Source organism: Primulina huaijiensis, chromosome 6 (genome assembly GCF_012295235.1).
Source record: "Primulina huaijiensis isolate GDHJ02 chromosome 6, ASM1229523v2, whole genome shotgun sequence".
In the NCBI taxonomy this organism is placed as follows: domain Eukaryota; kingdom Viridiplantae; phylum Streptophyta; class Magnoliopsida; order Lamiales; family Gesneriaceae; genus Primulina; species Primulina huaijiensis.
In genome coordinates, this window is record NC_133311.1 from 20778600 (window position 1) to 20805073 (window position 26474).

The 26474-nt window shown below is 35.8% G+C and overlaps 3 protein-coding genes and 1 pseudogene across 7 annotated transcripts; all 4 read left to right on the top strand.

Annotated features, from left to right (window-relative positions):
• Nucleotides 1-3403: 3403 nt before the first annotated feature.
• Nucleotides 3404-14422, top strand: LOC140978166 (mediator of RNA polymerase II transcription subunit 16-like). 4 transcript variants are annotated; one of them, XM_073443002.1, is made up of 16 exons: nucleotides 3404-3892; nucleotides 4497-4565; nucleotides 4699-4787; nucleotides 5339-5451; nucleotides 5636-5737; nucleotides 5836-5920; nucleotides 6778-7374; nucleotides 8398-9016; nucleotides 9135-9214; nucleotides 9684-9766; nucleotides 9932-10168; nucleotides 10250-10421; nucleotides 11458-11978; nucleotides 12732-12908; nucleotides 13066-13443; nucleotides 14138-14422. In XM_073443002.1, the coding sequence occupies exons 1-16, from the start codon at nucleotides 3558-3560 to the stop codon at nucleotides 14279-14281; spliced, it is 3801 nt and encodes a 1266-aa protein (XP_073299103.1). In that variant the 5' UTR covers nucleotides 3404-3557; the 3' UTR covers nucleotides 14282-14422. The 4 variants fall into 4 exon arrangements, with proteins under 4 accessions (XP_073299103.1, XP_073299105.1, XP_073299107.1 ...); XM_073443004.1 differs by lacking the exon at nucleotides 3404-3892 and having other exon boundaries at nucleotides 4519-4565; nucleotides 5362-5451; nucleotides 5841-5920; XM_073443006.1 differs by lacking the exons at nucleotides 3404-3892; nucleotides 4497-4565 and having other exon boundaries at nucleotides 4737-4787; nucleotides 6834-7374.
• Nucleotides 14423-16913: 2491 nt separating this feature from the next.
• Nucleotides 16914-19515, top strand: LOC140978167 (E3 ubiquitin-protein ligase AIRP2-like; annotated as a pseudogene).
• Nucleotides 19516-20278: 763 nt separating this feature from the next.
• Nucleotides 20279-22348, top strand: LOC140978168 (uncharacterized). Of its 2 annotated transcripts, XM_073443008.1 has the most exons (5): nucleotides 20279-20421; nucleotides 20498-20793; nucleotides 20891-21013; nucleotides 21310-21600; nucleotides 22022-22348. In XM_073443008.1, exons 2-5 carry the CDS (start codon nucleotides 20530-20532, stop codon nucleotides 22226-22228), a joined length of 885 nt encoding a protein of 294 aa, XP_073299109.1. In that variant the 5' UTR covers nucleotides 20279-20421; nucleotides 20498-20529; the 3' UTR covers nucleotides 22229-22348. The 2 variants fall into 2 exon arrangements, with proteins under 2 accessions (XP_073299109.1, XP_073299108.1); XM_073443007.1 differs by having other exon boundaries at nucleotides 20347-20793.
• A 1916-nt stretch (nucleotides 22349-24264) lies between these two features.
• LOC140979425 (uncharacterized) lies at nucleotides 24265-26201 on the top strand. The gene is made up of 2 exons (XM_073444811.1): nucleotides 24265-25019; nucleotides 25788-26201. The coding sequence occupies exons 1-2, from the start codon at nucleotides 24419-24421 to the stop codon at nucleotides 26108-26110; spliced, it is 924 nt and encodes a 307-aa protein (XP_073300912.1). The 5' UTR covers nucleotides 24265-24418; the 3' UTR covers nucleotides 26111-26201.
• Nucleotides 26202-26474: the final 273 nt, after the last annotated feature.

Here is a 26474-nt window from a genome sequence, read left to right on the forward strand (position 1 = left end):
ATGAAATATGACATTTGGTGAAAAAAAGAATGGCTTGGACAAAAAGAAAAGTCGCTTGGACAAAAAAAAAAGTGACTTGGAAAAAAAAAAAACAAAGTGATTTGGACAAATATTTTTTGTCGATGTCCTCGAACTAATCAATCGAATATTGATTAATATGTGATCAATCGAACACTATTTGAAAACGGCTCTTCTGCTCAGAAACAAAATGTTACAAATCTTCCTAGAAATTTTTTTTCTCATTTGACAATTTGTATCTATATACATCAATATCTCCAATCATATATCTATCGGTTCGAAAAATCAAGATAAGAAGAGATGAAACAGATCATCCACAACTTTCTAGTTATTGAGGTATATACAAATAAAATAAATTTTATAATTTAAATATTATTAGAAAAATATTTTAATGATATTTTTAAATACATGGACCTAATTATATGTTCCAACAAAATTTATAATCATTGATCAGCAAATTTTTTTGTATTTTGTTTATTTAACGTTATACTCCATTCCAAAAAAAAAGTCACACTTTTATTTGTTTATTTATTATTTATTTATACGATATTTCCAAAACTTAATTGAAAATGTTGAATTTATATAGTCATCTTAATTAATGAAAAATACATTGATTGCTTATTTACTTTTTATATTAAATATTTTTTCTCATATTATATAGAATTAAAATAAATTTAATAGATTAAATTTTTATTTTACTTTAATGATTGAGTTTGAATTTAAAATTTTTTTGAATAAATTAGAGTTTACATTTTATTTGAAAATTAATAATTTTCATCCGCTCGAATTTGAACTCGTTTATATATCAACAGAAGTTTTATTTTTTTAATTTTATGTTAAAATATTATTGAAATTTTTTAATTTTCAGATGCCTATTCTATTTATAAATACACATATATTATAAAATATATATTATACTCTATTTATGCGTATATACATTAAATTATTATTATATATATATATGTGTGTGTGTGTGTATAATATATAAATTATATATATTTTGCTGCCAGGAAGTCATCGTTTCCAGTGTATTTCTTTTTGTTCATACAATTTTTCAATTTTTTTCTCAGTCTCTAATATTTGAGTTTAATCATATTTAACGTAGAGTGAACACAATAATCTATTAATCTTCTTACACACAATCTTAATTTTCTGACTCAATCTTCAAACATCCAACCCATTTTTCGAGATCTCCGCTAAATTGAATAGTTTGGCTATGAGATTGGAGTTACACACTTCCTATCCCAACTTTGCTTGAAAACTTTTCATAATCCTTCGCTAATAACCATTTTTGTTCAAAAGTGAACGTTTCGATTTTTTTAGATTCAAACGTGCATTCAGGTACAGGTTAAGGTGAATCGGTCTATGATCATCCAACTCCCATGTATTTAGTATAAGTGTCTATGTGCACGCTTTATGTATTTATATAATTATACAATTTGTATTTTTATAACATATATTTATATAAGTATATACAAGATTTATGATTATTTTGCTATAGTTTTAATTATTAGTTCGATAACAATTATGCAAATATATTAATATGTAATGTGTGGGGTGAATGTATGGATTTCTATAGTAGATATTATTTTTCTAAGATAATGAGGTGTTTCTGTAAAAATCAATCGGTGTACTAATCTCATTCATCGAGTACAAAAATAATAACATGTAAATAGGGTAGGTGTCAAATTCATTATATACAGTCAAAATGGATGGAAAACGAAAAGCTAAAATATGAAGTAATCTGGAAACATATTGCAGAGAAGTACAACGAATATCGACTTACTAGAAATGTAGAAAGACAATTGAAGAAGGTAAAATTACATTTCTTTAACTTCTAGAGATTAGTGAGCGAGTTTGGTGGAATATATCATGAGTGTCATAACAACCATGCAAGTAGTTGGAGATAATCGCTCATGAAAAAAGACTAAAAGATGTGAATCAGGAGCACACACATCATCTTCTAATATAAACATGAGTGTTGATGTGGATGACTACGATGTCCATGTTCGGTCAAATTTGCCAAAGACAATTTAAAGAAAGGGTAAAGCCAAATTTACAATATTCAAAGAGATGAAAAAAGTATTAATAAAGCATCGAGAAAATTTATAGAGCACACTCAACGAAAATTGAATAAAACAAAGAATTTGAATTTTGCTAACGAACAAGAAATCCGAAGTCTTCCAACACGAGTATGATTTCCTTATGAAATACATCACATGGACGACCGAGGAACAACTTCGTGTCTTTTTATATGCTTGTGAAATGATTTTTTTTTTAAAAAAAGGTATTGAGTAGATTTGTATTTTTATTTTATAATTTTGTATGTTGTTTTTAAATTCCATCATTTTATGTAATGTTATTTTATCAAATTATGTATTTATTTTCATTAAATTTACTCTTCTGTTGGGAGCGTCAAGCAGCAAATGGCCCGCTGTCTGTTCCCTCTTTATTTATTAATTTTTTTTAAAAAAAATTAAAATATGTTTTTTTTATTTTTTAATTACAAATAGTAAATTAACAGTATTAAATTAAAATTATGATAATGGAGATATGTTTTTAAAATAAATGATGTTTTCAACTTTTGATATGACGCAAAATAAACCTCATGTAGGGGTCTACGTCTCTTAGGGCACCTGCAACATCAAACATCTGCAAGAGATTTATGTCATATCACAACATTTCTACATTGAAAATTTAAAACCTAATTTCTTTAAAACCTCTCTACATTATCATAAAGGCCTCCGACAACTTATTTAAGAACACCACTATCAATTAACTTTTATTTATCTATAATTCATTTACCATATGCATTATTAATTAATAGTTTAATTTCGTAATGTATTAGTATTTTAAAGTTATTACATTAATTTTTTTTTTTGAAAAATAAACGGGGCCCAAGATTTTGAGACCGATTTATATTTAAACATATGAGTAATGTTAGATGTATATTTTAATATACATTTTTTGTTTACATTTTTCTTATCAATTAAAAGAATTGATATCATTATCTGTTTTTGAAATTAACTATATTTATAAAGTGTCAAATATTTGGTTTAATACACATGAAGATAGTAAATATTTCTTTAAATAGAAGATAGTCTTTCACTATTTTTCAAAATCACAGAATGATTTTTATTTAAATATAAACTAAATTAATTTTTTTTAAAAAAAACTGTGCCCAAGTTCACTTGTACATAATACATTATGAAATAAAAATCTAATGGGAAGTATATTGAATTTTATAAAATTTCACGGTATAATAATCGTAAATATTGTTCGATATATTGATGGTAATTTTTGCGTTATTCATTTTCTTGACTATCACTAGAGGAAATTTAGTGACCATAAAGAGAGCGAAAAAAGAAACAGAAACCCTAACCCCACCGCGCTGAACGACTCTCCTCTCTCTTTTCCCAACTACAGTACTTGCTGTCGCCTTCAATTGCGACTTTCCCACCACCATTGCCCCCCTCCACTCTCCATCCACACACGCAACTATATTTTATTTTAGGGTTTTTGGTAATTTGGTATCCTAGATGAATAATCATAATAACAAAACCAATTCGATCCAATCACCACAACCGCCAGTTGCGGCTGCTGCCAAGGACTCCGAGGAAGACTTCCCTACAACCAGTTCCCCCCTTCCCGAACCTCCTTCTGCGGAAATATCTGAAGACTCGCCTTGCGAAGACGACGTGGTTATGGAGCTCGCACCCGACAAGGATTCAGCGCCTGGGGCGTTGAATTCTGCTGATGATCCCATGGATGAGGATTTTGTGAATCCGGCTATTGTTTTCTGCATAAAGCTTAACCAGCCGAAGTCCAGTTTGCTGCATAAAATGAGTGTTCCCGAGCTCTGCCGCACTTTTAGGTGGTGTTCTCGTGTATACTATGGAGAGGTTTCGTCTTTAGTTAGGAAATTTGGTCTGGTTCAAGAAATTGTGGTATCGTATTTCTATTTGTTTTCAGTAGGAAGACTATATTTCGAGTTGTTTTTTTATACTTCTCGGTACCCTATGGGTAATTAAAGTTGGTGAAGAAAGCCTACAGGCAGGAGGATGGAAAATTGGGCAGTTATGAGGTTTCTATGTGGTCTTGACTTATCTTCCATTTTGAGATGCAAATATCTTTGCCTTCTTTTTGTGATTTTCCAGCAGTTGATGACGGTTGATGAGTTTTCTTTTATATAAGCTGCTAGTTGCTGCTTTCCGTTTGTGGTGTTAACCAATGTTTTACACTGCGTCGCTTTTATTATACCGAAGGCCTGATTATTTGTTATTTGAAGTATTCTAATCTTGGTCATGGAGAAACAAGTTGTTTGGAATTATTGTAACATGAATCTATACATTCAATTTTTCTATTATTTTTGAAAAGTTGGGGCTTCCATTTTTGTTTACATTTATATTCTTCTTCTTTCTGTCAGGGCTTCATTTTTATTACCCTTTTGAGGAGTCATTTTTATTGTTGTATTGCAGTGCTGTTGCTTGGTGTGGGAAGTTAAATGCCATAGCTTGTGCATCAGAAACTTGTGCGAGAATCCCCAGGTTTTATTTTCACTCTATTGTTTTTCCTTCTAAAATTGGCAAGGTTTTGAATCGATGCAATTTTGCCCTAATCTGTGTGTAAAAACTGTTCAGTGTATTATCAAACCCTGATTCATTATCATTTGCCTTGTAGTTCGTCTTCCAATCCTCCATTTTGGATCCCTATACATATAGTTATTCCAGAGCGACCGACTGAATGCACAGTTTTTAATGTTATAGCAGGTATCCTTGCAACTTACTCATGATATTGTGTTGTGATGCTGTATTATTCGGAGTTGTAAGTTGTTGCACAGTGTGGACATTCACTTAGGCCTGTCAGGTTTTCAGATCATATAGGCTTAGTTTTACAGTGATTGATGTACTGATTCTTCTACCATGTATGGGTTCACACATTATTAAAATGTGAGGCCGACAGCTGCTTTGGGTTTATTACCTGATGTGTGTTGAGTTGTTGAAATTCTCTCGACTTCTCTCTGACATGTTGAACAATGGGAAGGCTATTAGGTTGTTACTTAACTGTGTATTTTAAAGGGCATAAAGTTAGTTTTATTGCATGGGATGAACTGGATCAATAATGTCTAATACAGGCATTTGTGGGTCTTATGATTTAAACCCAATTAATTGTGAGATTCTCGTGAAAATAGCAACTTTCCTACCACTAAAAGCGTACTCTGTATCAGAGATTGACAATTATCCGACAGTCTCTTTCAGTGGGGTACTCTTTTTTTTTTTTTGTTGTGAATTTTCTCCCTTTGATATTTGATGTTTGACAGATTCTCCTCGCGATTCTGTTCAGTTCATTGAGTGGTCCCCTACATCGTGCCCTCGAGCGCTGCTGATAGCTAATTTCCATGGGAGGATAACAGTCTGGACTCAACCTTCTCAGGTGTGCTACTCATGTTGTGCACCTTGATAAGGAAATGACAATGACCTGCTTTGATGATTTGTTAATCTCTTGTGATATTATGTTTTCCCTGTAACTGTTGTCATATTTGGTTTTTTTTTACTGTTTCTTGATTGCACAGAAGATTTCTGATTACCTTCTTTGCAATTGATTGTTTGATTGTCAGGGACCTGCAAATCTTGTAAAAGATGCCAGTTGCTGGGAACTGGAATATGAGTGGCGCCAGGATATTGCAGTTGTCACAAAGTGGCTTTCAGGAGTTTCTCCAGTATGCGACCTTTTATTTTTTGTACATTTGAAATGTAAATGTAAGTATTCCGTAATTAATACATTTGCTTTGCTGTTGATATGGTTTGCAAAAATTAGTATAGGTGGCTCTCGGTTAGATCGAGCGGTTCAACAAAGTCCACATTTGAGGAGAAATTTCTTTCACAGCAACCTCATGCTCCAGGTTCATCCTTCTCCCCTAGCTTTATTGATTGTTTTCATGCAGAATTGAGATTTATTTCGTCCTTCACATGTTTCCACACATGATGTGAAAATCCTTAGATTGCGATGGTCGGTGTTGGGGCTGAAACCGGGAAAGATTTACCCTGGTTTGTACTTTACAGTCTGCACCAGATAGGGTTCAACTGCTTAGTTTGCAATACTTGGGAGGCCTTGTAAAGAAATAAAAACTGGAGTGGTCACTGTTTATACAAGGCGCATTATGTTTGTTGCAAGTATTAGACTATTGATATATGTGTCCGTGACAGTGGTTGTCAATTAAGATTTCTGTTATCATTGGTCCTCTGTTCGTTGCCAATTACGAGTAGGAGGTCAGCAACCTTCTAACCCATCTCCAAAGAAAAAAGAACAAAAAATCATTTTGACTGTTTGACCAAAATTTAAGAGGGAGGAACAACTGTAGAGGTATGAAGAATGAAATACTGTCTTTCAGATTTTGTTTGAGAATTCAGAAATATTCAGTAGAGAATAGAAAATGATTCTAGGTACAATTTTTTAGTAGTCTTAGAGCTTTAACTTACCTCGTATGCATTGATTAAAACACGCTCTTCATGAACTACTATAAGTTATTTACAGAGAGTTATGTATGATTTGCAATTATTTAGTTTTCCAAAACTAAATTCCGAACTTAGTAGGCCATCAGTCGCTGGTAACATTTATCAATTCCATGTATGCTTTCAATCTGCTTATGATGTAGCGCCACAATTCGATTAAATTAGCATCTATACTCAAGTCAATTCTTCATGGATCAAACTTTGTGTTTTTTTATCACTGAGCTGTTTCCTTTGGTTTTGGCAACAGCTGGTTGGCCAAATTTTCTCTGTGTTTGCTCTGTTTTCTCATCGGGCTCTATTCAGATCCATTGGTCTCAGTGGCCACCTAATCAGAGTGGTGCACCATCTAAGTGGTTTTGCACAAGTAAAGGGCTTTTGGGTGCTGGCCCTAGCGGGATTATGGCTGCTGATGCCATTGTGACGGATTCTGGAGCCATGTATGTGGCTGGTGTTCCAATTGTGAACCCCTCAACTGTTGTTGTTTGGGAAGTCACACCTGGCCCTGGGAATGGTTTTCAAGCCACTCCAAAAGCAAGTGTGAATAATGAAGTCCCACCATCTATCAGCCCTCCTTCCTGGGATGGTTATGCCCCATTGGCTGCATATTTGTTTAGGTGGCAGGAGTATCTGTTGTTAGAAGCAAAGCATGGAAAGAAACAGGCAGAACATGATTGCAGTGATATGGTAATGCTTCATTGTTCTCCAGTTTCAAACTTTTCTGCATATGTGAGTCCTGAGGCTGCAGCTCAATCAGCTGCAACTACAACTTGGGGTTCTGGTGTTACTGCAGTTGCCTTTGATCCAACATGTGGCGGTTCAGTGATATCAGTTGTGATAGTTGAAGGTATTATTGTGCTCTAATGCAAGCTAAACATCTATATGTATACACACATGTATATATGTAAACACACACACACACACACACACACATATTTACTTATGTGTATGTATGTGTGTGTGTGTGTGTATAGGTTTACATACGTGCTGATCGTAACTATTTTGTGGTCCAAGCTGTTGATCATATGATGCTGCATCAANATTTGTTTACATACCTACTGATCGTAACTATTCGGTGGTCCAAGCTGTTCATCATTTGACGCTGCATCAATGTTTATTCCATTCTTGCCTTTTATATTTCATTTGCTATTGCAGATCTCTATTCATCCCGTCTCTTTCTTACTCCCTTGTCACTGTCTTCCGCTCCCTTATCTCTGCCCTCCACCCTATTAACTGCAGCCAACATGGATACGTTACATGGGAAAAGGAAAAAAATATCAACATGATTCTGCATCTAATATTCTTCAATCATTCTTATATTATATAATTTACTTGTTCATCTGTGCCCTTAACTGCTTTGAATTCAGATATTTTAAGTTCAAGAGTGGAAGAGCACCATAAGAATAATGGTTTAAAACGCTAACTCATACACTAATGATATTCTGAGTACTTGACATGATTTTTAGGTTTATTTTGCTTTTCCTGCGATTTGTTAATGGTCAAACCATACTTAACTGTAGTTGCAATCCAAGTTCTGGCACCTCTAATAATTTCTCCTTCGGTTTTATTGTGACCATTGATTGATATGCCACCTCCTTGATTATGATTGTCACATTTACAGCACATGAGCATGTTTGGTGTATAATATGATATGAATATAATTTCATGTTTTACTTTTAGTTATCAAAGTGTTTTACATCTGTTTTAAAGCATCAGTTATCATTATTATTATCTTTGTTTGGTTGCCTTGTCACTGTTGCTACTTTGTCATTGAAATCTGAACATTGATTTGGTGATTAAAACTGGGCAGATTTTTCTATGGATCTTTTTGTGTTTATTGATACATAGATCTGTTACATTGATTGTGCAGGGCAATACATGTCCCCTTATGATCCTGATGAGGGTCCTTCTTTCACTGGGTGGAGAGTTCAACGTTGGGAATCATCTGTTGAGAACGTCGTGATCCATCAAATATTTGGAAACCCTAGTTCCAGCTTTGGTGGGCAGGCACCGAAGCAGACAGTTTGGGTGAGTAAAGTAATCAAATGCATTCCAGCATCCAGTGAATTCAGGGGTCCTACAGCAGCAACAACTGGATTAGCCTCTGATGGGAAAAATACACCAGAATTTGGTACTGAGGCTGCAAAGAGGGTCAGTTTTGATCCTTTTGATCTTCCCAGCGATGTTAGAACTCTTGCGCGAATCGTGTATTCTGCGCACGGTGGTGAAATTGCGGTTTCTTTTCTACGGGGCGGAGTTCATGTCTTCTCTGGTGCAAACTTCACATCTGTTGATAACTATCAGATTAATGTTGGCTCTGCTATAGCTGCTCCTGCTTTCTCTTCTACAAGTTGCTGTTCTGCTTCTGTCTGGCACGATACAAGCAGTGATTGTGCTATACTAAAAATTATCCGTGTTCTTCCACCTCCTGGTCCTATCAGCCAGGCGAAAGTTAATTCTGCTTCATGGGAGAGGGCTATTGCAGAGAGGTACCCTGAATAAATAGTTGAGTTTGCCGCTGAATTTTGGCCACATAAGACAGTCGTCAGTGATAAAATCTCGATTTTATTGAGTGAATCAATTTGTATTTCTGTATTTCCTTGGCAGATTTTGGTGGAGTCTATTGGTGGGGGTTGATTGGTGGGATGCTGTTGGCTGTACTCAAAGTGCCGCAGAGAATGGTATTGGTACGTGTATTTAATCTTTATTGGTGGAAGAACTGTTCTGTCCAAGTTCATGGTGACTTGAGAGTGTAGGTGATGGACAAATGGCCGTAAGTGATCAAAAGGGTGAAATGTGTGCATGCAAACCTAGTACAATGGCTCTGTGATCTATCTTCTATGATAATATTTATGTTTATTCACTGCAGTAGTGGCGAGAGAGAGAGAGGAATATTTTTGGCTAGAACACTATCTTGTTTTAATCTTCTAGTATATTATACACTATCATTCTAATAAGGGGACGGTTCCGTAATGAAGAAATCATTCAAACAAGGATACATTTAATGATAATTTTATGTTTGTCTGCTAAGGATTCTACACGACGACAAGTTTAAGAAGCCAAAAGAATCTTATCCATATGGCTTCTAACTCCTAGGAATCATATCCTTGCTTCCTTGTTTTTGTCTCTTGCTGATGGCTTAATTTGGTATTCTAGTTTCATTGAACAGTGTTATTGCTGTGTTGGATGCTGATTTCCACTCCCTTCCTTCCACTCAGCACAGAGAGCAGTATGGACCTGTAAGTTTGATTGACGATCATGTTCATGCTTTGTATTTTTAGTTGAGCTTGTACTTTGACGAGGTACTTTTTGATTGTTTGTTATGTTCGTACTTCGTATTTTTAGTTAATCTTGTACGTTGATGAGCTACTTTTTAACCCACTTCTTTGTATCTAATGATGCAGAGCCTGGACAGAATAAAATGCAGGCTACTAGAAGGTACTACAGCTCAAGAGGTTCGGGCTATGGTTCTTGACATGCAAGCAAGGTTGTTATTGGACATGCTTGGCAAAGGAATTGAATCAGCATTAATGAATCCTTCTGCCTTGGTGCAAGAACCATGGCAAGCATCTGGCGAGACACTGTCTGGCATTGATGCTGAATCAATGGCTGTTGAACCATCTCTTGTCCTTAGCATCCAGGTTTAATTTTAGACACTTCAATGTCCCGTTATATCCCCGACTAACTTGTTTTTGAACTAATTATGTCATCCTCTATTGCAGGCTTATGTTGATGCAGTCCTTGATCTAGCATCACACTTCATCACACGTCTGCGACGTTACGCAAGTTTCTGCCGCACACTGGCAAGTCATGCTGCCACTGCAGGCACAGGTGGGAACCGTAGTGTGGTGACAAGCCCCACCCAAAGCACTTCTACACCAGCTACAACTTCGGGTAAGTCTACTCTAGGATTCAAGTTTTGCTATAATGTTAGCCTCAATAGGATGTGAGTTTAATCACAGTTATTAAAGGGGCGCACCTAGCTTGTATTGTGCCTCCCTGGATACCTACTGGCACCTCTTTGTCCAAAGATGTGTCCACGTTTATGCCTTTCTCAAGGGCGTAAGTTGTGTAAAGTGCAGGCCCGCCTTTCTCGAGGTGCAAGTCATACCTCAGTGAGGGATCTTCAGGTTCTTATTGTAGAATAAAAAATCCAGTGGTATATGCACTGTTTACAACTAAAAAAATAACCAAGGCCCTTCCCAACGGTCCCTGCTTTGGTTTTTGTTGTAATTCAAGGTCCAATCCAAAACCCTAAATCTGCCATTTCCGGTCTCTGTGAACGCTGTGATTAATTACAGAACCACCATACTGCAGTTACTTCCCAGTCTTACCTAAGCCTTGCGATTAACTCTAAAAAGCCTGATGAGTTTTGCCTGTGGTAGGATATTCTTGCATTGTTAGCTTTGATTTGGTGCTTGTTGTTGTTTCATGTTTGTATTGTTTTAGGTGCTATTCTCTCGTACATGCTTGTTTGCAGTGTTCCCCAGTTTTTTTGTATCCCGTCTTGGAATACTTTCTTTCTACATTTGGCCAGAACATTAGAAAACTGTACCACAGTTTAACTTACATGCTTGTTTGCAGTGTTCCCCAATTTTTTTTTTTGTATCTCCGTCTTGGAGTACTTTCTTTCTACATTTGGCCAGAACATTGGAAAACTTTACTTTAGTTTTTTCGATTAAAAAATACCCGGATTTCATTCTATCCATTAGACACGAAAATTTCACTGTCATGCCTGGTGCCCCTGATTTCGATAAGGAACTCTCGTCACATTGTGCCTAACTGCCTAAGACTCCATGAAAAGCATGTTCCAAATAACTATAGAAGTGAACGACTTCGTTCATATTTTATTTTCTTCCTAATACTGAGCTGAGACTCTATTTTCTCAATTCCAATGTCTTGACACAAGCTGAAAATCTCTTACGCTCAGGTATGCAAGGTGGAACTGCAAGCTCGACAGGAAGCACTCAGATGCAAGCTTGGGTACAAGGAGCAATTGCCAAGATCAGTAACACACCTGACGGGGTTCCTAGTTCTGCACCAAACCCCATAAGTGGTCCTTCAACGTTTATGCCAATAAGTATCAACACAGGAACATTTCCAGGAACTCCAGCTGTTAGACTTATTGGAGACTGTCATTTTCTTCACCGGCTATGCCAACTTCTACTGTTTTGTTTTTTCTTCCGGCGAACACAACTACCACGGTTTATTGGGGCTGCGCAAAGAAATACTGATTCAACAATCCAAAAACCACAACCTGGGGTGCAAGGAAAATCAGAAGAAACAAACTCAATTACTGCAAAACCAGCTACAGCTGTTGTCAGGTCGGATGAAACGCAAGCCACAAGAACTGTACAGGTTGGTAATGGGCCAAAGGGACCTGAAGAAGGTCCAACCAGTCGGTCAAGATTAGGTTCTGGCAATGCTGGTCAAGGATACACCTTTGAGGAGGTAAGCGAATACATGCAAAATTTACATGGAAAAAAGGGGGAAGAACGGATGTGGGAGACTTTTTAAAGTTATGGAAAAAGGAAAAAAATGAAATTCTCTTTCTTACTTGTATCAAACCTCACATAAAGCGGGCACTATTCTTATTTTTTGTGGGTGGGGAACGAAGCACGAGATTCGGCCATTGACAACAAGATATTGAAAGCTTGACTATAGTAAGAATTTGATCATGCATCCAACTAAGAATAAGACTGATTATACTTATACATGAAGGAAATGGGAAATAGGCATCAAAGACAGATTGGACAGTAAATTGAGCTAGCTAACCTTTTCAGGGCAAAGTACCTTTGCTATGTAAAACTGCAGATGCAGAAAGAGTGCTTATTCCCCCATAAACAAGATTTAATTGCCCATCCAAGGGTGATGTCCTTCTTGAAAAAGCCTATAGTTGCAAAATATAATGATGGAACTATTATTGCTTTGTTATTCATGAAGGAAATAATATATGAGCTATGTTTGTTAATGAGAAAGATCTAACACAGTAATGTTTTGAAGACTTTGTTTTTAGCATTCGAGAATGCAGTTTATGTGAGCTTTAATCAGATTTCCACATTGATTGTTTGCAGCCATTGGTGTCACAAGGGGAATCTTTGTTTTTGGAAGTTGCTATTTTTGGATACCTTCCTTTTCTCTTAACTATATTAATTACCGTCCTTTTCTCTTAACTATCTTAGTTTTATTACGACTACCATGCAGGTGAAGGTTCTATTTCTTATACTTATGGATCTCTGTCGGAGGACATCAGGTTTGGCACATCCTCTACCAGTTTCCCAGGTGGGGAGCAGCAACATTCAAGTTAGACTTCATTACATCGATGGAAACTATACTGTTTTACCAGAGGTTGTGGAAGCATCACTTGGCCCTCATATGCAGGTACTCATCTTTAAATGTAGTACATTTTCCTAGTTGATGGCTTGTTCCATCAGCCCCCATTTTTCCATGGTGACATTACACCCTAAACGTAGCCTACAAATTTGTGTGCCAATATCTTGATTTATTTTCATCCGTAAAAATCACTCTCTATGAGCAGAATATGCCCCGGCCTAGAGGTGCAGATGCTGCAGGTCTGCTTCTCCGGGAGTTGGAACTACATCCTCTAGCTGAAGAGTGGCACAAGAGGAATATGTTTGGTGGACCCTGGTCTGATCAGGATGATATGAGTCTCTCAGATGATAGTTCTAAATTTAGCACCTCAATGGATTTACTCGACTCTGCTTCATCTGAGAATGGTGATGCTTATAATGGAGTTTATGGCTTGTGGCCAAGGAAGCGTAGGATCTCTGAAAGAGATGCAGCCTTTGGATTGAACACATCGGTTGGCTTAGGAGCTTATTATGGTATCATGGGATCCAGAAGAGATGTTGTAACAGCTGTTTGGAAAACAGGACTTGAAGGAGTGTGGTACAAGGTAGCTATATTGGTCATGTTGAACTCAACATGATGTGGCCCTGTCAATCTTTTTCTTCTCCATTGTTTTTCATAAAGCAGCAATCTTTCTTTTAGTGCCAAAATGTCTTGTTAAAAGTTTCTTTGCACATGTTAGATCTTATGGGCACCTATGTGAGCAACGTTGAGTTCACGTCCACATATTGAATGTGATGAAATTGTACATACAAAGTTGGACGCCCCCTCAGCCGTGCTCACATAGGTGCCCATGGTGGTTATCCATAAGATCTATATATATTCTATATATAAAAATAGAAAGATGGTAATGATCAATATTCAATAGATGTCTAACCTGAGCATGATGACTCTTTTTGAACTCCCGGATGAATTTTTTTTATTGGTGTAAATTCTTTCTATTTTATTTTATTTTATTTTGAATTGCTGCGTCCATGGTTGGAAATGATGCAGTATATTGAATTTTCACGTGTAACATTTAATTACCTGAAGTGGTTTCGTGGAAAGTCATTCATCCAGCCTTCTGTAGTTATTGTTTAAACATCATGTGTGTAGTTGAGCTTATTGGCTTGTGAAGGGTAATATAAAAAAAATGTGATCTTTACTATTCGAATGCAATAAACTAAAGAAGTTGTTGTCTCGTCTTATGTGTGGATTTTTTATATGTACGTACTCATTTATCTTCTCTGTTACTTATCCAGTGCATCAGATGCCTCCGGCAGACATCCGCTTTTGCATCACCAGGTGCAGGCAATACTAATCAGAATGTAAAGGAGATGTGGTGGATCAGCCGCTGGGCATATGGATGCCCCATGTGTAGTGGAACATGGGTTCGAGTTGTGTAGCATCTGTTAGTCTTTTACGATCTGCAACACACCAGTGATCCTTTATATCTCACACTTGGCTTGCTTATTCATGGATGGTAAGGGTTCTTTCCAAGATGTATGTGGAGAGAACGACTTGGAGCTATGACTCCTTTGCCCTTGCACATGAAAAAGACAATGATCGCTACGTGAATCATTTGTTTCTCTAAGTAGCTGTAACTTAGGTCTACCATAACTGTAACTTAGGTCTACCATAAACACCATATGGAGAACAATACAGTGTGGTGTTTACAACATACAATTTAGGCGTCGAGGGTGACATCTGAGTATCGTGTATTTGTATGCTACCACGTCTAACTTCAACTAACGCCGGACTAGGGTTCGATTGATAATGTTTGTTTGTTGATTTATTGTGTCGAATGTAAGTCTATCTTACGTCAAAGTTGAATGGGTGAATTATCATGTGATAGTAATATGTTCCACTTCCGTGTTTGGATATATGACATGTTTGTAAAATGTGTTCGTTTTTTTTACAGCCGAATATGCATCCATGGTAGCCAATTTTCTGATGACAATATATTATATCTATATGTTGTATTGACATGTATTTTATCATGGGAAACGTAATTTCAGTTTAATACCTGTTATCCAAATCCATGCCACCATCAATCTCCTACAACACTGCCAACTAACAATTAATACAATGCAAAGATTATAGAATGTGAGTAAAGTGTTATATAATTGTTAATTATCCCTAAAATTTAATAGCTACCGAATAATCCTATGTTCTAGGAAGACTGCATATAAAGAGGTATGATTTATGCACGGGACATAAAATAAATTATAAATACCATGTACTGAATTCCTCGATAAAGTTGTATTAATCATTTTTCCAATACCATATCATAGACTTGCCCGTTCTGGGAAATTTTACAGCAATTTTAGCACTTCGGTGATTCAGCTCGTAAGCGTAGCCACCACCTATAAACACCAGAACAACTTGATTTCGAAGAACGCGACGTTACATACACGTGAATATGTTTGTTATATGTCAATTTTATACTCTACATTTTCTCTTGTTTTAGCACGATGTAAACTTCATGATAAATAATTATTCTTAAATGAATCATAAATCATGCCAATTTTTATACTTCCTGGCAAAAAATAATCTAAAATTAGCTTTATGAGTATTATGTTTTCAAGAAAAAAAATACAATATCATTAAATTTATTTCATTTTACATGGATATTAAAATATTAGGGATAAAAGCAGAACTAATTGTAACGTTGCAATCAACAGGGAGAGACGTGAACCTATTGCGACCCCCACCAGACAGAAAAAGAGAGCATAGAATGAGAGACAAGATATGAAACACAAAATGTACCTATTGATTTGTAAATAAATAAATAAATAAACAAACAACAATTTATTATTCATAAAATAATAATCCGATAAGATAAGATAAGATAAGATTGAGAAATATATACACTAATAATAAATTAAATCGGCGGCATTTGTTGTATACAATGGACAAGGGCGTTTTCCGCCTTTCGAAATATTGCCTACCATTTTTTCTATAATTTTAGTAATAATAGATATATACTATTTTTTTACTTTGTTGGATGGAATGAAGTGAAAATAAAATGATCATTCTCAATCTCATTCCATTCTTTCGTTTATTATAGTTTTTGGAATGAGAACACTCATTCCAACGGAAATGTTTATTCTCATGAACACGGGAATAGACATTCCTACCATGTTGGTTAAGTTTACCCATCCTAATTTTTCCAATTTTATACATATATTTCTCATTTTTTTGAGAGATGTGTGAGATACAAGAAGTTTAGAGAGGGTGTGTATCTATCGAAACACCTAAATATTCGGGCAAAACCCGTGAGATTCAAGAAGTTTAGAGGGGTGTCGATGTAAATAATTTGAAATAGTCACGATTAGAACTATTAAACGGACCGACCAGCCAACTTGACATGTTAGAAAAACCTCATTCCAACCCAACCAACAAGAAGTTGCGAGTTAGCCTGCCAAAAATTTTAAAAATAAAAAAATTGGCAAAAAAAGTCATACTTAAACAATTATAAATAATATATTAACCATATATAAATAATTACATATATTATAATTTTTCAAAATCAATCAATTATATTTAAACTGTTNAAAAAAAAAAAAAAAAAAAAGAGACAGGCTGGCCGTCCTGGCCTATCCAGTTTTGGTCCACCTCCAAACATGCCATCAAAATCAAAACTCAACCCCGGTTTTTTTTTGTTGGTCATGACTTTTTGGATTGCTGTGAGATCCCACAAAAAAGGTCGGTCCATGCCAAAAAAACCGATGATAATGTATATTCGCGGCATACCAAATCAATTGTAAAACTAAAAACGCAAATATATATTTAATTTTCTTTTCTCATAGAAAGGAAATATTAAAATAATATATATTTCTTTTTCTTTTCTCATAAAAATATTAAAATATAGAGNTCAACACAAATATTTAACACATTTTTAAATAATTTTTCAACAAGAAGAATATTATCCGTTTAGGATCATGGATTATGTCCACGTGTCCTCCCATTATCTGCAATAAAAAAGAAGTCTTTGATGGTCAGTGTCACTGTTCATCTAGATACTTTCTAGAGAGAAAACCCAAATATTATTATTATTATTATTAGTAAATATCTTCTTACCTTTCCCCTTCGCCGGATTCTTCATCTACTCTGGGGTAATTGATCACAAATTCATCGATTTGTCGATGGTCATTTCATCCTCCGAGCTGTAAATTAGAGGAGATAATTTGTTTGAAGGAGTGGTGGACGAGATGTACGTTAGCGGTGGCGCTCAAGTGCGGAAGTCGTTTAAGGAGTCGCTGAAATTGCTCGAAGCAGATATTCAGCATGCTAATACTCTGTAACCGATCTTCCTTGATTTCTGAATTATAATTTTTAATTTTTTTAAAATCTTTTGAGTACTTTGTTTGTTTGAAAGTATTTGATTGATGAGCAGTCTATTTTGTTCATTTTTTCGTTTTCATTTTCATTTTCATTTTGTTAGTTGGTTTATGAGTTTTTTTTTTTATTTTCCCGAATTATTTGTGTGCCTCTAGCGTTTAATAACTGGAGCACTGGTCGTTGAGAATTAGATATTTTCATTTTTAGGCTCTTCTTTTTACGCAACTTGTATTAGATTTTCGAGTTGTGCATACTGAATTAGGGAAGATTTAATTGAAGATAGCTGGGCTGAATGAGCGCTTTCTCGGTTGCTTCTTTTTGTGATAAAGGTATCATTTTCAGCTCCAACTAGCTGTTGTTTTGAACTATTGAATTGTTTGCTTAGGAGAATTTGGGGTTTGTTCACGATTCTCGTGTAGAATTATTTATTGGATTTATATGAGCTTTGTGATGATATGAAATCAGTTTGCGTCTGGATGGATTGAAGGTTTAGCTAGATTTTTGTGTGTGTCCATTCATACTTGTTGATAAGTTTATTGGCCATTTCGGATAGATTTCTTAATTCTTATGGTGTTTTTACTTTGTAGGAGCTAGTTGCTTTGTTGAAAATTTCATGTCCTGAAAAATTGAAATTTCCAATTACATTGTAGGGCATCTGATTTTTCACGTGAGTATGATGGCGCTTGCTTACAAATGAGGATGTCTTATAGTCCAGCAGCGCACTTTTTCCTTTTCTTGGTGCAGTGGTCTGACTGCCACCTTGCTGGTGCACTTGGATTGTTGAGAATCCTGATATATAAAGTGAGTATTTGTTTGACCCTCACCTCCCATTATTTTTTTGAGTAAGTACGTGAAACCAAAAGGTATTGGTACTTGTTATCCTCAAAGAATTTACCTTCTCTTGCCCAAGAATGCATGCATTCCATTGATCAAACTGGACCATGGTGCAGGTATATGTTGATGGCACCACCACCATGTCCACTCACGAGAGGAGAGCCAGCATCAGGGAATTTTATGGTAAGCTTATTTTTTGCTTGCAGATCACAGTTTTTTTTTTTTAACTCAAGAAGCCTGTAAGTGATCTGGATTCTGATGTGCAAATCATATCTTCTCTTCAGCCATTATTTATCCCTCTTTATTGCAACTTCAAAGAGGTGTTACTGATTCAGAAGATAAAAAGCAGAAAGCTGTGTGTTTTGAGAGATACAGGAGACGAGATGAAGAAGAACATAGGCATTGTTCTGATTTAGATATTGAAAGGGAAGAAGAATGTGGAATTTGCATGGAAATGAACAGTAAGGTAGTCTTACCAAACTGCAACCATGTCATGTGCCTTAAATGCTATCGGGAATGGTACGTGATTCCCCCTCGTTTTTTTTATGTTCTGTCTCTTGGATCCGTGTGAACAAACTATAATTTTGTTTATTTCATTCTTGGAGTGTCTGGACAGTGCTTTCCATATTTCGTATGTCATGTGATAAACACATAGGAATTGAGAACTTTTTAACCTGTTTCGTGTCTATGGAAGATTTCCGATAAAATGAGAGAGACTGATATCATGTCGTCTGAACAACTCTTCTTTTCTTTGCCTACATCTACTTTTGGTGATCAGAATTCGGATATCATCTTGCCCATTTTGCGAATTTCATACATGTGGGCTCGCACAATGTTGTGGAGAGTACAGATACCTCTCTTTCATAGCACGTTATGAATCGGATACTGTTTGCTTCTCCATTTCATCGATGTTTTTGCTTGTGGTTAGTAACACGAAAGGTCTTCCAAGTGCAGGCACTCAAGATCACAATCATGTCCCTTTTGCCGTGACAGCTTAAAGAGGGTAAACTCTGGTGATCTATGGGTATTTCTGGATAGCAGAGATGTGGTAGACATGGGGGCTAACAAGGGAGAATTTGAAGCGACTGTTCTTGCATGTTGAAAAACTGCCTCTGGTTGTCCCTGATACTCTCTTTGATGCTTATGATACACATGCGAGGTGATTAACTTACATTTTCTCCAAAGGCTGGGTGATGTTCAACTGCAGGGAAATTACATTCTGGATCAACAAATAATTGTTCAAAATTCTAGATTAGCGACTTGTGTGGTTCATTCCACCTCTGATAAGAACCCGGCCTTGATTTATTGCTGGCAGAGGTTTAAGCTTATTAGGTAGAAACAGGGGGAGGTAATATATTTTCTATCCAAAAATTGTAAATTCTTGTACAGCTTGAAGTCTTCTTATTGAAGCTATTTCAGTATTTCTGAGACAATGATGGCCGACATAAAGAATCATCTGTTTCGTTTGTATTTTATGGAACCGTCTTAATTATATGATTCAAATTTTTACTACGGAATCCGTGTAACATAATTTTGTTGCACAACTCTGTTTGTGCATACGGTCTCTGCAGAGTAGTAGATGTTTCTATTTGACTTTGATTGTCATTCTCCTGGAATGTCCAGAGTATCTGTGCTTGTTCAGTTGGGAGCTAACATCTGTCATGATTTTCAAGACTCTTTTAAAAATGGTAAACTATTAAGTATCGGGGAAATATTTATCCGGTGTTGTCAGTGGTGTACCCAAAGATCGATACTAGGTCGAGCCAACTAGTGTTGGTATTTGACGTGTGGTATATATATGATTTGACATATATTTTCTGGTCTTATTTTTTTGAGTTTATCGTAATCGAGTTTTGATGAGCTCTTATCCATTAATCATAGTTGATTCTTAATTAGTTACTTATTTTAGAAAAATTGCATTCATTATGAATAAAGTTTAATTTTGATCTGTCATCGGTTTACTTTTGACTTTCATGCATCTTTTAAGTAAAAGATAGATAATTATACCGAAAATACCTCAAGTCGTATATAACAAGTGATATATTTATTTATTACATTTTTAAAGAAAGTACTTCCTGATGATGTTTATTCTAGGCTCATCAATTTATTTCACTAATTTTATTTTAATCTCTATTATTTAAAAAAAAAAATAAAAAAAAAATAAAAAAAAAAGAGGAGGAGAAGTTTAGAGTGATCATATACATTTAACTTATCAAACGAGTAATCAAATTTGAAAACGCGTTTTACTAAAAGTACAGTCCCTGAACGCTTTTGAACCAGTTGACCTGTAAGTCCAAGGCGGCCGTCAGCGAGACATCCCTTCTTTGGATAGAAGCTGCTTCCCCCCATATGATGTTCACAGATATCTGTTAAGATTTCCCTTTTATATATTTCACTGATTTTGTTGTTCTATTTTCTTGATTGTTCATCAAATCCTTTTTCAGAGCAAGGAAGAAATTTTGGGTTGCTTTTATAAATGGATTTCGCTAACATGGATCGGAGGCAACTGACCATTGCGGCATCAGGATTTTCGGTCATGATGACGCTACACTTAACTTTTCAGCTATTATCTCAGCACTTGTTTTACTGGAAGAATCCAAAGGAGCAAAAGGCCATTATTATAATCATACTGATAACTCCAGTTTACGCCATTTACTCGTTTGTAGGGTTATTAGATTTACGCGGCAGCAAACAAATTTTTATGCTCTTGGATTCTGTGAAAGGATGCTACGAGGCTTTGGTATGCGCCCTTTTACGTATTTTTGTTCTTTTTATTTTCTTGTTGATTTTTTAGTAACTTCTGATACAGTGTGGAATTGTGTATGGTTATGGAGCAGGCAATTGCCAAGTTTTTGTCTTTGGTGTACAGTTACTCGAATATATCCTTGAGCAACAATATTGTGCCTGATGAGATTAAAGGGAGGGAGATTCATCATTCGTTCCCGATGACTCTTTTTGAGGTCGGATTTTTCTGTACCCCATCATTTTGCTTTACAACAATTTAGTTTAAAAATAACCGATGATAAAAGTTTTCTGTTTGAAAGAAAGATTGGATTTTTGCTACGATTTTTTGAGTATTATTTTTCTGCGATTTTCCTCATGATAGCGCACCATATGCAGTAGGAACTAAGAAGCTTTTTGCTACTCTAGCGAGCATGAGCTACAATATAAAGTTAAATTGTTAGGTATGCTTCAGTTTGTCGGAAGATTGTCAATCTTTCTTGAGAAAAATTCCTTTTTTTCCGGAAATGTGCAGCCTAGGAAGACACATCTAAATCAGCGTACATTGAAACTTCTCAAGTACTGGACGTGGCAGTTTGTTATTGTCCGTCCTGCATGCTCTATCTTGATGATAATGTTACAAATGCTCGGGATGTATCCGAGTTGGCTCAGTTGGGCTTTCACAATTCTTCTCAACATCTCAATTTCGTTGGCAATGTATTCATTGATCATCTTCTACCTTGTATTTGCCAAAGAACTGGCACCACACACACCACTTGCTACGTTCCTCTGCATCAAAGGGATTGTTTTCTTCTGCTTTTGGCAGGTACTGACTGTTTCCCTTGGTCTCTCTTAAACCTCATTGAATTCCAGTTTGGATCAAATTGTGATAGTGCTAGTTAATTTGCTAGTCATTGTGTATACGTGTTTATCTTTTGTGCAGAATTTTGGTGTGTACCATCTTGTTATAAGTTTAAACGACCTAACTAACTTGATCTGTCGGATTTCTACAGACTGCCCCCACAAATAATATCAAGTTGAAGTTAAAATTTAAGACTTCATCTATTGATGAAGGGATGTAACTGAAATTAAATCTTGTTTCATGGATTTGTAACACTTTGTGGTGTAGCTTTTTATGGTTCAACTTCATGAACAATACAAGGCATATCTCATGTACTACGACGCCCATGTTTGTTCATAGAAATCATTACCTTATCATGATTCATTTAAATTATTTTTCTATACAGGGAGTAGTGCTTGACATCCTCGTGGCAATGGGCATTGTTCAATCCCATCATTTCTGGTTGGACACAGAGCACGTTGAGGAAGCAATCCAGAATGTTTTGGTCTGTGTCGAAATGGTGTTCTTCTCTGTTATGCAGCAGTATGCATACCATGTTGCACCTTACAGTGGAGACTTAGAAGCAAAGCTTAAGCCACAGAAAAGGGACTAATTACTTTTTATGCATCAACAAGTGTGTCTGAAATGTTTGTTACAGATTGATACAATCTATACGCTGGTCAAACTCTTGAGAAAATAAATTCAGGTTGTGTGTAACTGCAATATTTTTGTACAGCGTGTAATTTTTATTGTTTTAGTTGGAGGAAACATATGTTCCTTCTAGTCTTGCTTGGTTTTGTCAATCCAGCACGTGCTTCGAGAGTCGACCTAGAAAACCCAAGATCCAAGAAGGACCTGTTTATCTCGTAAAAACTAACTTTTCTCTGTGTCCTCGAAGTAAGGTCGCTCCACATTTCAAATGTTCTACTTCTCTTCATGCTGTCACACTTAGAGCTATAAACAAGAACTTGGTTATATTCGGGTAGTTCCATCCTAGCACATGGGTAGTGTCCTAACGTACTACAAAAAAAAAAAAACCAATCTATTTGACAACTTGAATAAACAATGTGACCTATTTACAACCATTGTATAAATTATTTGGGTATAGGATAGAACAGAATAAATCACGATATTCCGCATTTTTATCTTTAAAAGAATCAAGTATTCAAGTGAGCCTTGCATCTATCTGAACATGAAGATGGAAGATCTCCTTGCATCTGACTAAGCCCATTTTTGTTATTTGTTCGTTTTACTATGTGGATTTCGGCTAATTATCCTTATATTTTAATTCATTATCTTCAATAATTGTCTCTCAACTATCCCATAATTCCACGAAAATTTAGAAAGAATCCATGTAAAACAATAGAATGCGCTTAGCATATACTCCTTAGTCAAACTTTTCAACATACTGTAATTGATAAATGCATATTCTCATGGGAACATATGTACTCAACAAATCTAACTCCAGCTAAATTCAAAAGTCTTGAATGAAAATGAGATTTAATTTAGGACAAAAAGTTCAATAACATATTACAAACACAAAACTTTTGAGGAACAATATAATTTAAGAGGGCACTTCAATTTGATTAGGTTTATTGGGTTTTTTTTGTCAAGTCTCCCATTCAGATTCTCTCATTTTGTTCCAAACTGGCCAACAACTTGACAAGTCTACACAATGTTTGAATTTATTGGTGACCTAAATCCGAACAAGAACTTCCGTATCCTTTTCCATCTGATTTTAGGAATTAAATAGGTAAATAAGTTGCAAAATAATATGTGTGGACTTTCAGTATGATTGACACGTGGTTAGTCTTAATTCCTCATTCGACTAAAAATGTACAAATTTGTATATTGTGTATCTTTGACCATAAGCAAGGGAATTTAAAATTGTCCATGATTGTGAAATTTTCTATAATTTAAATTATATGACCAGCCACGTTCCACACGATTTCACGTATGGATTGTACTCAACTTTCAATGAGAATTCTTTTATTTTAATTTCTAAAAAAAATATTTCATACGTCGTTTTTAACATTTAAAAAATTCATTAAATTGTCGTGGATGTGTAGAAATTCAGTGGTAGATTGTGAATGCGTGTGGGATGTGCAATAATATATCTTGAAAATATATAGAAAAAAATAATTGGGACATAAGTGCAATATTTAAATCATAGTTTTGAATAATAATAATGTAAAAGCATATCCTTATAGAGATCAGTTTTATGTTACAAAGTAATAATCTTCGTAACGTTAATCTCGAATGGCTTGATTCTTGTCCTATCTCACTTTCTAGGGGAAAAATAATGATGGGTCACAAAATTTCTCAAAAAATTCAGTAAATATATTTTAGCTAGAGAAACGCAAATTTACAGCATAACTCACTGGATTGTTCAATAAAATTTGAAAGTTGTTGCTTTGAATTCAGCCTACAGTCAATTATCAATTAATAACCAAATTAATATTCATCTTCGGAACCCATGCAAAAAGCAACACATGCAGCCTGCTTCCCCCAAATCCAACGGCCCACATTTCACACAAAACAAGAAATTGACCGAGTCTTCGTTTCGATTTTACGTACGTCTCTCTCTCTGTGTATGTGTGTGTGTATATAGGCATTTCAGCTCTCATGGCTGCTTCATTCATCCTCAACATCTCCTCTTCTCATCATTCATTGTCTAATACTCTGAAACACATACACCCACCGGAGGGAAAAGAGAAACCCAAGCATATATTTAATTTCTTGCGGTTTTCACCTGAAATCACACCGGGTAGCAAGCAATCTTCGACAGGTCGGGATTTTTAAAATGGGTTTAATGAACACGTTGACCTTGTCCGTGAAAATGTTCACAATTTCAGTAGGGATAGTTTTGTTGGCTGTGGGAATGAAGTCTGCTGTCCCGATTGCGCTGAACGGATTCCCCATAATCCTATCTTGGTGGAAGCCGCCTTTTCTCTACCTAATCATCAACTGCATCATCATCACCATAGCCGCCTCCTCACGTTTTTTTGACCAAAACCATTTACAAACGTCCAACGTTCTATCGGAGCAGTTGGTCTCATCAGTGAAAGATTCTTTACCCCAAGATCTTGCTGTATTATCACTTCAATCGGAGATTAACCCTGCGGCGGTTGTGGTGTATGATCAGCGAGAAGAAAGCCATGACGAGTTGAAGTCGGTGACGGTGAACGGTTCAAAAGTCGGTAGCGAAACCGAGAGAGAAGATGGCATAGCTGAAACGGAAGGCCAAGAAGCGTTTGCCGATTCCAAGCCGGCACACAATAACGCGTCGGCAGAAATTATTTCTACCGAGCTTCAACTGGAATACCCGTTGCGGGTTACGGAGAAACCTCTGGTTTCTTCAAGATTTGTTCACCGGAAGCCAGTCAGATCCAGTAACGCGGAAGGTAACTTTTATCATAATCAGGTTTCGCCAGTACTTGGCTTCATCTAGCTCTACGTCTCTTCTTCCTACAAGAATTAGATAACACGATTTCACCGCGTCCTTTCGTTGTACTGGGCATATTTTCTTGCCTTCTGGTTGCGGTTTCCGGCCATGCCCATGCAAAAGTGCAATCAATATTCCCAAAAATTTTCTTGCAGTAATCAAACACGAGGATGGAATATTCACAGCATACATACGTGCATGTGGAGTTGGCCTATCAAATTAACTAAAACAGTGATACGGCCCATTCTATCGGACTTAATATTAAAATTCGTATTTTGTTCTTGAAGGACTATTCGTTTTTCACCTCATGTTAGACTCTATATATAATGTTTCAAATATAAAAATATTTTACTCATACTTCCAGCTAATATGATCTTTTAGAAGTAGTTCTACTATAACATAATATCACGATCTCAAACTCTATAGATTATCATTACATGAGCTCGAGGTTTTGTAACGTTTTAACTGGCGGGAATCGGGATCGATGGGCGCCAGTGGTGTAGAGAAACAAACAAATTTCAGTAAATTTTTCTTAAACCAAAAGCTCTAATTAATTATCCAAAAATATTACATATTGTCCCCGACGAACCTTTTTTCCAGATTTCATCCTAACATCTGACTAACAAAGTCAACTCCAGTACTGACTGCAGACATATATGCTTACCTCTTTATATATACTTTGTTCCAAAGGTTTTCAAGTGAAAGAGTTTGTTCATATATATATCAGGTGCGAGTGCCTTGAGGGTGGCAAGGCTGAAGCGGCAGGAGACTGTGGAGAATACATGGAGGATGATAACAGAAGGGTGCCACATGCCACTCACGAGGCACCAAAACCATCACAAGAAGCTTGACCCGCCAAAGTCTGATACATTTAAGAACCGGGCCAAGTTCGACCCATCAAGTTACAGGATCCGAAGAGAACCTTCCCTCAGCCGGGACGAGTTGAACTGTCGAGTCGAGGCGTTTATTAAAAAGTGTAACCAAGATATGAGGCTGCAAAGACAACAATCCTTGCAGCAGTACATGGAGATGATACGTCGTGGCGCTTAGAATTATACACGTTTTGGATTTTGATTATTTATTGTGAATAAATATATATTTAAACCTAATTATTTGCCACTTTCTTTACTTATTCCTCCTATATCAAATTTCCCCTCTCACTCCCCGTTGGCATACACGATAATGATATATCCAATATTAGGCTTCAGCTTCTAATTTAATCCGCCTTTATAAATTGAAGCTAAATATGAGTAAATTAACTCAAGCTCTTTAAGTCAACCCAATTAGTCGTTTAACTGTTTTTAAAACACAGAACTATATTAAAATCAAAATATTTTAAAAAAATTCTTTGAATATAATATAGCATTTTGTTTTTAAAAATATAGAAAATAAATAAATAAAATACTTATAAAAA

Bases quoted from the DNA above. Each gene is read 5' to 3' on its own strand.
- LOC140978166 (XM_073443002.1), top strand. From the start codon at position 3,558: ATGAATAATCATAATAACAAAACCAATTCGATCCAATCACCACAACCG. The intron at 3,893-4,496 runs GTGGTGTTCTCG...GTTGTATTGCAG, and splicing joins GAGCTCTGCCGCACTTTTAG to TGCTGTTGCTTGGTGTGGGA. The intron at 7,375-8,397 runs GTATTATTGTGC...TTGATTGTGCAG, and splicing joins ATCAGTTGTGATAGTTGAAG to GGCAATACATGTCCCCTTAT.
- LOC140978168 (XM_073443008.1), top strand. From the start codon at position 20,530: ATGGATTTCGCTAACATGGATCGGAGGCAACTGACCATTGCGGCATCA. The intron at 21,014-21,309 runs GTCGGATTTTTC...GGAAATGTGCAG, and splicing joins TCCCGATGACTCTTTTTGAG to CCTAGGAAGACACATCTAAA. The intron at 21,601-22,021 runs GTACTGACTGTT...TTTTCTATACAG, and splicing joins TTTTCTTCTGCTTTTGGCAG to GGAGTAGTGCTTGACATCCT.
- LOC140979425 (XM_073444811.1), top strand. From the start codon at position 24,419: ATGGGTTTAATGAACACGTTGACCTTGTCCGTGAAAATGTTCACAATT. The intron at 25,020-25,787 runs GTAACTTTTATC...TATATATATCAG, and splicing joins CAGATCCAGTAACGCGGAAG to GTGCGAGTGCCTTGAGGGTG.